The sequence below is a fragment of the Manis pentadactyla genome, chromosome 4, assembly GCF_030020395.1.
Source record: "Manis pentadactyla isolate mManPen7 chromosome 4, mManPen7.hap1, whole genome shotgun sequence".
In the NCBI taxonomy this organism is placed as follows: Eukaryota; Metazoa; Chordata; class Mammalia; order Pholidota; family Manidae; genus Manis; species Manis pentadactyla.
The window spans coordinates 166,607,657-166,617,780 of record NC_080022.1 but is presented as its reverse complement, the minus strand read 5'-3'; the positions used below and the strand labels follow the sequence as shown (position 1 = coordinate 166,617,780).

General features: G+C 54.7%; 2 protein-coding genes across 4 annotated transcripts; both read right to left on the bottom strand.

Moving 5' to 3' along the window:
* Nucleotides 1-432: 432 nt before the first annotated feature.
* On the bottom strand, nt 433-3,868 carry HOXB7 (homeobox B7). Its single transcript, XM_036879775.2, has 2 exons — nt 3,354-3,868; nt 433-1,268 (listed from the first exon to the last, which is right to left on the bottom strand). Exons 1-2 carry the CDS (start codon nt 3,751-3,753, stop codon nt 1,015-1,017), a joined length of 654 nt encoding a protein of 217 aa, XP_036735670.1. The 5' UTR covers nt 3,754-3,868; the 3' UTR covers nt 433-1,014.
* Nucleotides 3,869-5,113: 1,245 nt separating this feature from the next.
* On the bottom strand, nt 5,114-8,052 carry HOXB8 (homeobox B8). 3 transcript variants are annotated; one of them, XM_057501391.1, is made up of 3 exons: nt 7,836-8,052; nt 7,083-7,554; nt 5,114-6,282 (listed from the first exon to the last, which is right to left on the bottom strand). In XM_057501391.1, exons 2-3 carry the CDS (start codon nt 7,504-7,506, stop codon nt 5,975-5,977), a joined length of 732 nt encoding a protein of 243 aa, XP_057357374.1. In that variant the 5' UTR covers nt 7,507-7,554; nt 7,836-8,052; the 3' UTR covers nt 5,114-5,974. The 3 variants fall into 3 exon arrangements, with proteins under 3 accessions (XP_057357374.1, XP_057357373.1, XP_057357375.1); XM_057501390.1 differs by having other exon boundaries at nt 7,083-8,052; XM_057501392.1 differs by having other exon boundaries at nt 5,114-6,279; nt 7,083-8,052.
* Between the last annotated feature and the right edge of the window lie 2,072 nt (nt 8,053-10,124).

The window sequence follows — 10,124 nt, the reverse complement described above, 5'->3', positions numbered from 1 at the left end:
ACATTGGCATGTATAAACGTTTCTGTGAGTGAGTGTGAATGTGTTTACTTGTGAGTGCTTGTGAACATGAGTGCATGTGTTCTAGGTATGGAGTTGTGATGTGTGAATGTGTTTATTTGTGAACATATGAATTTGGGTATTTATGTGTGCTTCTATTCAACAATGTATATATTTGTGTTGTCAGCCTGTAAATATATGTGACTGTGTGCATTTGTGTATGTCATTATGTATAAAAGAATGTAAAGGAAATGTGTGATACCATCATTCTCTAGCTGGCAGCTCCCACAGCAAGGATCACCAGGAAAAAGAGGAGATGCCAGCATACAAAGAAATGGGCCAGTGGCAGGTACTGGAGCAGAGGGGCACTGGATGCATAGCTAACCTGGAGCAGGGTTAATCTCCCAGCCTTACTGAGACACAGAAAAGAGGGTATTTGTTTATTTTTAAATTGTTTTATTTCTCAATTCTTCAGATACACACAGGATGTAAAGAGGATCACAGGGGCTGGCAGGAGCAAGGAGCATCAGACAGGCTAGGTGCACAGAGGAGACATTTGAACTAGTCAGTGGGTCCATGGAGCTCCCTAAAACCTCTTCAGTGCCACTACTGCCAAGGCCGGGGCTCAGAAGGACTGGGAAGCACATACACTAGTCCAGACCTACAGACCGCAAAGACAGCATCAAAGAGGGCTTACAAAACAGCAAGATTTTACAAAGACCTTACAATAGCGACATAAAAAAAGGGAGGAAAAATACAGAAAGCTACAAAACAGGTAGGTATGTCCTTCCCATATTGTACAAAACAAACCTTACGGACTTTTCTATAGGTAGTATTTTTTTTTCAGTGTTAAACCAAAATTTCACCTTTTCGCCTTAAAATTTTTTAACTGCTTTCCATTTAAATAGGGTTCCCCACCCCCCCGCTATTTAATTTAAGTTCCTGGTTCAGTTCCCAGAGCTAGGCTTCTCCCTCTCTCCCTTTCTAATCTCTCTTCCTCTGCTTTTTCTCTATCCCTCACTCTTCCTCGTCCTCCTCTGCCTCAGCCTTGTCCTGGCCGGTGGCCCCGGGGCCCGCGGTCTTATTCTCCTTTTTCCACTTCATGCGCCGGTTCTGGAACCAGATCTTGATTTGTCTTTCCGTGAGGCAGAGCGCGTGCGCGATCTCGATGCGCCGCCGCCGCGTCAGGTAGCGATTATAGTGAAACTCCTTCTCCAGCTCCAGGGTCTGGTAGCGTGTGTAGGTCTGGCGGCCTCGCTTGCGGTCGGTCCCTGCACACATTGTTTAGAGGGAAAAATCAGTGCGTGTGGAAAAAGACACGAGAGTACCCACCTCCCTTTTAGACCTTGTGTATGGTTTGCATTGGGTAGTTGGAAGAGCCCATTTTCCCACTAAACCGAATTCTCACTTTCCATACCCCAGCCTCTGCCCGTCCTTGTCTCTCAATGTGCACTTTTCTACAGGCTTCCCAAAGCAGGCATTCTCATTTTCCACCTGGCCGAGGGCTTCTGAACGCAAGATCTAAGCTGCTTGCTCTTGGAGGCCTTGCACCTAGGAGGCGTATGTGGGATGAAGGGAGGCTGATCTTCCCCGGCACCGTGGGGAACAAGACCCCAAGCCTCCTCTTGAAGATGCTGACTCTGATGGTCTTTGAGGTGGAGGGCAATGGAAATCGTGCAAGTGACCCCAGACTGGGGCTCTAGGCCTGGCCTGAGTACTCTTCCCAAAAAGAAAAGGAGACAAAAGAGCCTCACGGGTTCAGTCAACCCCACCTCCCCCTGCCTGTTGTGGAATGAGGAGGAGGAGGTGAAAATTTGCAGATTTCCTTGGAGTTGGTCTGAGAGCAGCTTCCCTCTGATGACCATTTTCCAGTGGGTGTCTGAGGTTCAGACAGGGCCAGGTTGTCTTGCCTGCCCATTTGCCCAGACAATCCAGCTCTCCAAAGCAATCTGTGGGCCTCCAGGAAGGCATAGGGGGAGAGGAGAGACAGTAGAGCAGGTTAGGATAGAACCTGAAGTATCTGGGTGCTGGGGACTGTAGGGCAGGGGAGAGCTTCCCAGGTTAGGCCTAAAACCTGGAGGAGGCTTGGGGGAGGCTGGACTGGGGGAGGTGCTGGTGCCAGCCCTGCGGGGAAGGAGCCAGTGAGAGGAGGGGCAAGGGCCCCTAATTTCAAGCCAGATAAAAGCCTAGCTGAAATGTTTACGAGCAGAAAAATTTCGGCTTTGATAAATCAACTGGAAAGGCAGTTGAATTATGGAGCAGGTAATGGGGATTGTGACCACCAATAACTGATAGTTTAAGAGCTGGCTTCTCCTGGCCTTCAACCCTGGCTGGATTGGAAGCCTCTGACCACACATCTTGGGCCTTCTGGACCTTGAGGTTGGTCCATGACTCCAGGGCAGCATTAAGAAGGATATTTGGTTCAGGCTTATCTTGAGACCTGGTCTCTTTGGGTTCCTGCAGCAACTGGCTCAGTGGCCTGCACCCTCTAACTCTTGGTTTGGCTCTAGAGAGTCCTAGAAGATATTCACCCTCTGAAATACCTGCAAATGTGTTGGCCAGTTCTCCAGGGGTGCCTAGGAGCCCTAGGAAGGGTACCTGAGGAAGCCAGTTATACTCTTTTGAGGGCTCTGTCCTTTCTCTAGTTCTCCTGTCTCCCACTTCCCAAGTTCACTGGGGGGTCAGGAGCCTCATCTCTCTTGGCTTAACCCCCCTCTTTCCACCTGCCTCTGGCTCTGTATCCCTGGCTGAATCTTCATCTCCTCTCATACCCCCTCCTCCCCCTAGGCCTCTTGAGCCCACCTCTAATTGTCCAGAAGGGAATAATGCGGGAGCGGGGTTGGCTGGGAAGGAAGGGGGAGGGGAGAATTGCTCAGCGCTGCGGCCCCCTCCCCCAGACCTTATCCGAGCTGGGGCTGGGGGACAAACCCGGAGCTGAGATCCCCGGTGGGGAAAGGGAGAAGGGAGGGGGGAGACCCTAATGGCTATTCTCTGCAAACCCCAGCCTTCCTCCGCAAGACAAACGGCCTCCTCTCCAGCCCGTGCCGCCGCGGCTGATAAATATTTAAAGCTAAAAGGCCTAGAGGAAGGGTGGGGGTCCGGCTGGGGGCTTGGAGCGCCTCGACGTCGGCGAAGAGAGATCCGCCAGGGAAACAGAGCGATCCTGGGAGCACCAAGCAAAAATGGGGGTGGGGGCAGCGCGCGGGGCCGTGGCCGAGGGGGTGCCGCGTCCCCAGGGCCGACCTCCTGCCGGGAGCACTCTAGACGCGAAATGGGGCAATTGGTCGGGAAGGCGGCGCCTGCCGGGGAATGGCACCAGCCACTGCCACTCGGGACGGCTCGGTGCGCGGCGTTACCTGAGCTTCGCATCCAGGGGTAGATCCGGAAGTTACTCTCGGCCGCCAAGTCCGAGTCCCTCTGCTCCTTGGCGCCCGCCGCCTTGGCGGAGTCGCCGGGACACACCCCGGAGAGGTTCTGCTCAAAGGGCGCGCAGTGCATGTTGAAGGAACTCGGCTCGAGCCCGTAGCCGGCAGCGTAGACACCGGCTGCACTCTGGCCCGCCATGCCCCCCCCGCCGGGGTACAAGCCCTGCATCGAGGCGGCGAAGGAAGCGCCCGAACCAGCTCCATAGCCCGGGCGCTGGGGGTTGGAAGCAAACGCACAAGAAGTTTGTTCAGGGAAGGCTCCAGTAGCGAAAACCGAACTTGCGGCTGGATATTTAGAAAATAAAGCATTCGCATAATACAATGAACTCATAATTTGGCCGGATGATTTGTAGGCAGGGACGTTTTAGTGTCGGTTTTACGAGATTCCTTGATATATTACAGAATTAGAGTCCAGATTTACACCAAAAAGGACCCCCTTTTTCCTCTCCGGACCACGTGACCCCCGCCCACGTGACATCCCCTCCGCCAATAGCAGGGCAGCCTCCCCACGGCTCCCGGTTAATGTGGAAAAAATTGTGTGGCTTTGGATTTATAAAACATGATCAATAATGAATGGAAAAGCCAAGCCCTGTGGATTGGGGCTGGGGGCTCAAGGGCCGCTGTCGACCCGCGTGGGCTGGTGGCAGCTTGAGGGCGAGATTTGGGGAGGAAGGGATTGAGTGTAAGGGAAAATTACCTTGGAGCGAGCTGTGTTGTTACCCCCACCCAACCTCCCAGCCCGTTACCCAGCCAGAAACAAACGCAGTGATTGCACGCAAGTGGGTGGGTTGGTGGGTGGAGACAGGTCAGGTCTTTATTAATCCGGACCAATTCAGCCTAGCTGGGCCTTTGGGGGAATTTAGTCCAGTTCTCCTGAGGTGAGGAACGAGGTGAGCCTGGCCTCACGGCTCTCTCGGTGCCCCAGACACACGGGCAGAGATGGAGCGAGGTTTCGTGGGCGTTCCTCTAGGCGCGGAGTCCAGCCTACGGGTGTTGGATACTGAGGTTTCTGTGTCTAACAAAAAAAAAAAAAACGGTTTGAAAATAAATAAAAAAGGAAGGGGTGGGGTGGGAAGAGAAAGGAAGGGAGGCGGACGGCTGGGTACGCTGTTCTCCTGGTTCCGGAAGGCGAATGCCTGTTAAGCTTGGCTGCGAGTGGGAGAAGGAAGGCAGTGAGGCACGAAATCGGTCCTGGAAGAAGGACGCCACGTCCGGGATAGGGAAAGGCAGGGAAGAATATCTTCCCTCTCCTGCTCCCCCGCCAGTGTCCGGGAAAAATTAAAACACGAGGTTGTCCAGGAGCCCTGCACGCCACCTTTGCATCCCACCCCCTTCACACACACGAGGGAGGGCACACAGAAACAAAGGGGGAGGTGGCTGAGGACGTAGCCACCAGCCTGGGCGCATCTCTCCAGCGTGGCCTGGGCGTCCGGTTCTCCGGAGCCAGGCAGCCTCGGAACGCAAAGGGAGGCGGCTTCTTCTGGCTCCCCTCTCTTGGTCCCCTCTCCTCCAATCACGCGCAGCCGCCTCCCTCACCCCCGGCGCCCCTGGGCCAAGGGACTTGTACCACCTGCCTCCAGCCCCCGCCCCCTCCTCTCCGCGGCCTGGCCTGGCGGGCGCAGAAGCCCGGTGACCGGCTCCCCCCAGCTCTGCAATTCGCCGGGGGCAAATGAGCGCGAGCCGGGCCAGTCTCGGGTTCTCGCTTGTAAACTTTATTGTAACTCTTCCGCCCTTTTCAGGCGCAGACAACAGAACAAAGTATAGAGGAACAACAAAATATATAATTAGCCCTCCCTCCCCCCAGTAAAGCAATTCACGGATACAGGATACATTCTCTTCACAGTAAACCTAAGAACACTTTTAACAATTGCCCACAGCGCGCATGCTAACTAAAGTAACCTCTTTTGAGAAACACTTAAGACGAAATTGTCAAACCAAAGGAAAGGGGGGGATTGGCGAGGAAAAGAGAGAAGCAAGAGAGAAAGCTAGCGAGCTAGGGAGGCAGCAGGGGAAGAGGGGTTGGGAGGGGGAAATGAGGACGAGGCCGGAGAGAGGGAGAGACGAAGAGAGAGCGAGAGAGAGAAGGAGAGAGAGGGAGACAGAAAGAATTACGGCGTGAATAGGCAGTTTCATGTTGTTGGGAGAACTTAGCAGAAATCGGTACCTCGGTCATTACAAAGCACGTTCAAAGGAAAAAAGACCATTGCACAAGGAGGCTTTTTACACGGGGCGGGGGCAGGGGAGAGGGGTGCTCGGCCAGGCCGCAGCCTCTCAGCCTCGCAGGGCGAGGGAGTCCTTGCCTAAAATCCTTTTCTTTCCCCCCGGCCCCCAAGAGAAAGGGAGGAGATCCACGGTAGCTCACACACAGAAGCTATTACGAGATACTACCACTAGCGGGGACAGCGCGGTGGGGGACGCTGCGGTGGGAGGCCGGGCTCCGGGCCCGCTCGCGGGGCCAGAGCTGTCTGGGGCGGGCGGGGCGGGCGGCGGCGGCGCGGGCGGGGAACCCGCGGACCGAGGGCGGCCGCGGCCCTGGCAGTCCGAGCTGGAGCCTACTTCTTGTCGCCCTTTTGCGCGTCGCCCTCGTCCGCCGCTTCCGGGGCCCGCTCCAGCTTCTGTTTCTCCAGCTCCTCCTGCTCACATTTGCTGCTGGGGAACTTGTCTTTGTTGTTCTCTTTTTTCCACTTCATCCTCCGGTTCTGGAACCAGATTTTGACCTGTCTCTCTGTCAGTCCCAGCGCATGCGATACCTCGATCCGCCGCTTGCGAGTCAGATAGGGATTAAATAGGAACTCCTTCTCCAGCTCCAGGGTCTGGTAGCGGCTGTAGGTCTGTCGGCCTCGCCTGCGTCCGGCGGCTGCTGGGAATGGGGGAAAGAGCGAGACAGAGGGGAGGGGGGGTGGGGGAGGGGGCAGAGACGGAGAAGGTTGGAAGATTCGTGAACCAGCCTAGGAGACCAGTATAATAAGGGCAGGGGACCTTCCACCCTGCTCAGGGGCGGGGGCGCTGGGAAGCCGCGGTCAGCGGAGGGGGGGAGGGGGATCAGACGCCAGTGAATCTAAGGAAGCCAGAAAGGGGGAGCCCCCTCCCCTGGTAACCAGCACCAGAGAGTTGGGTGGGGGTTGGTTCAAATCTATTAAAAGTGCCATAAACTTTAGAAGGAAGGATGTGAAGGAGGGGGAAAAATAAGAATAAAAAAGCCGGGATGGGGACGAATGGACCCACCTTGAAAAGCCCCCAGAGCCTCTGCCCCAGAAGAAAAGTTTCTTCAGGGTAATTAAACTATAAAGCAATTGAGAAGTGCAAAAGTTGAGCGCCCCACTCCCACCACCCACCACCCTCTCTCCACTACCCCCCATAAAACAGTAAAAGGGGGGGGAAAAGGATGGGAAGAAGAAGAAAAGTAAGGCAGGGTGAGGGGTTTATGGATTCAGGAAATGTCGCTTAGCGACCCCCCTTTAAGGGAAACAAAAAAGGAAGGAAGGAAGGAGGGTAAGGAGGATGGAAGGAAGGAAGGAAAGAAAGAAAGGGGGAGGCTTTCTGAACGGAGCAGGCACGTCTTCCAGGAGCTGGAGGAAACGCGCCCGGCCTGCCCGGCCCCCCGCCCGGCCTCGGGCCCTCCGGGCTCCCTTCCGCCCGCCGGTCCCGACGCGAGCTCACCTTGCGGGCGCATCCAGGGGAAGAGCTGTGTGGGCGACGGGCTCTGCTCTGATCCCTCGGCCTCCTCGCCCAGGCCGCTGGCGGCGGCGAGCTTGCAGTCGGCGTACTGCACCAGGTCTGGATCCTGCGCACCAAACAGGCTCTGCCGTTGCAGCGGGTCGTAGCCGTAGAAGTTGCCGGGGTCCCCGTGGCACGCCACGGCGCACGGGTTCTGCTGGTAGGGAGCCGTGGACAGCGACGACGGCCCGTGGTAGAACTCCTGGATTTGCGACGGGTGCTGGAAGCTGCCGCCGCTGCTGGGACCGTACACCACGGTGGGTCGGCCGCCCAGGTCCTGGGCGAAGCCGCAGTCATAATAATTGGGGCGCAGGGACTCCCCGGTTTTGTATTTGGAGAACAGTGAGTTGACGAAATAAGAGCTCATTTTATTGAATTTTGAGGCGGCGGCGGCGGCGGCGGCTGTAGTTGGGGGCTGTTGGGGAGGGGGTGGGGAGGGGGAAAGGGAGGGAGAGAGAGAGAGAAAAAAACGCGGATTCGCCGGCTCCTAGTCACCCTCGCCAGGAAAGGAGAGGGAAAGGGAGGAGGAAAAAAAAGGAAAAGAAAGAAAAGGCGAAGAAGATCTCGAAGCCACCACACTTTTTGTGATTTCCAGGAATAGAAAAGGACAGCGAAGCCTCCAAAAGTCTAAGCTTGCATGGCAGCCGCGGCTCGCTCGCCCTCCCCCCACCCCCCACCCCCCAAACAAAAATATACCGCCACTTAAAGAGGTCCTCGCTTTACATTTCGAAGAAGGGATGCCAGTTCATAAACAGTTTTCGGTGATTTACTTCCCTGCAAATGAGTTGTTTCATATTTTGCACTGTCTTTTCATGATCATTTGCATCCATTAGAGACCCCGCATCCTATTGGCTTCTCCGTACTCCTCCCGGACAGAACGCAGAGCGAGGGTGAGAGCGAGAGAGAGAGCTGGAGCGAGCGAGCGCCGGGGCGTGAGGAGAGAGCGGAAAAAAAAGGAGGGGAAGAAAAAAAACACCCCGGGAGAGAGAGGGGGAGAGGGGGAGAGAGAGGGGGAGAGGGAGAGGGGGTGAGAGAGAGAATGAATACGGATTAAATCTGTTTAACTACCTACATTAATGAGATATCTCTCGCCTCACAACAAATCAAATACCTTCGCGGACCACCCCCAAAGACTGATGTGGGGGAGTCGCGGAGAAAACCACGCACACACACATACACAACGCGCCAGGCGTAGGCACGCTGTTAATTTCGCGATTTTAACGAGGCAGTTGGAGTCTTTTTAAATGTCAGGGTCGCTTCAGAAAAATGTAAAAGAACACGGTTTAATTGCGCCGAGTTTTAAAAGGTCCTATAAATGTAATTGGTATTTTAATACAAGTTATCAAATCATACAGCTTCCTCTCCTAAACATATTTTCAAACAAACGAGGTAGTCATATTTAAAGCTTTAATGATCAATTTCCTTATTATTGATAAAGGTTTAACTATCGCGTGGAGGGAATTGGCTGGGTAACCGGCCCCCAAAAAACGGCTGTAAACTCTTTAACAAACTATAAAACGCAATAAAGCCGGAGTCTGTTGTTGTTTATGCCGCAGCGCATAAAAGCTGTTAGCATTTTACGAGTTCTTTCCTCTACAGCTATAAAACTGCAGCTTCGATCGCCCCCGCCACCCGACTGCAGCACGGTGGGGGTGAAGAAACCGAAATGAGAACGATTATGGTTTTTTTCGGAGCAAACGGTGACTTCTCAGAGATTTTCGCTTCCTTCGGCTGTGGCGAGCACCTGCTGGCACCCCCTCTTCTGGAGCCCCAAGCCGCCTGCTCTCTGCTCCACTCCAGCCACTCACCAACTTTCCCTCATTAAACAAACCTGGATTTTCTCTGGAGAAGGGGTACGGAGGACAGGAGGAGGGCTCAGGAGGGGGAGAAGAAACTTTCTGGCTGATGGGCAGTGGTGAAGCACAGATCAAAGTTCACCCTGCAACCGCTCGAGTCTGCAGTTTTGCACAATCTCTGGGGAGGAAGTGCTGGAATGCGGTGGGGGTGGGGGTCCTAGGAGGCACCTGGACCCAGTCAGCTCTTTGGGGCACTGACTTTGTGTGCTGGAGAGAGGGGCCTGATGCCACCAGCAGGATGATATCTAGTTGAGCTGCCCCACTCCTGCACCCAGGCCTTGGGACCCAGTAACCCAGCTCAGCTGGCTCCCAACCTTCCCAGGCCAGTCCTCCACACACTCCAGAATACACACACCCCAACCCTGCAGGGAGAGGGCACCACCAAGCCCATCAGCACATCAAGGGAAGGGAAGGGGAACCGAGGCCACTGCTGGACACTGAGGCCCAGCTTCTGGCCTTGGTGCCCGCTGTCCTGTGCCCTCCTCTGCCCTAGACAGTGGTTGCAGAGTGTGTGTGCATGGGGGTGGGGGACACACCTTTTAGCTTTCAGCATCCTTTGAACCACCGTCACTACCTAAACTGACCTTGGGGTAGAAAGGGTTTGGATGCAGCAAGGCCACTGAGTTTCCCCATGTTTCCTCTCCCCTTGGGGAGCTTCTAGTTAAACCCCACTCTCCCTGCAGACCTGGGCCCCGAAAGAGTGCCTATAGGACAGAACACACTGGGTGCCACACTCTTGCTGTTTGCTTTGCTGGCCTACCAGGCCTAGTCACAATGGTGGACAGGGTTTAGAAGGCCCCAGCCTATGGGTCCTAACCAATGACCTCCTGAAGCGGCTTAACTGGCCAAGGGAAGGGAAGAAAGAAGGGAGGGAGAGAGAGAAGGGAAAAGAAAATTTCTAGCAACAGGGTGGAGGCTTTATGAATACAGTCAATCCGTTGTTTATTCAAGAGATAGTAGTGTGCTTTCAGAGTTGTTTTGGGGGGATCCCATTCACCCCAATCTTTGTGAAAATGAAACCATCACCTTTTTCAAGGGGAAGTTACCAGTGGGGCCACTCATTCTTCAAATGTGAATCCGGAGAATGGGAGAGGGACTGAAAGGGAGAAAGGAGAAAAGGAGTGAGAGA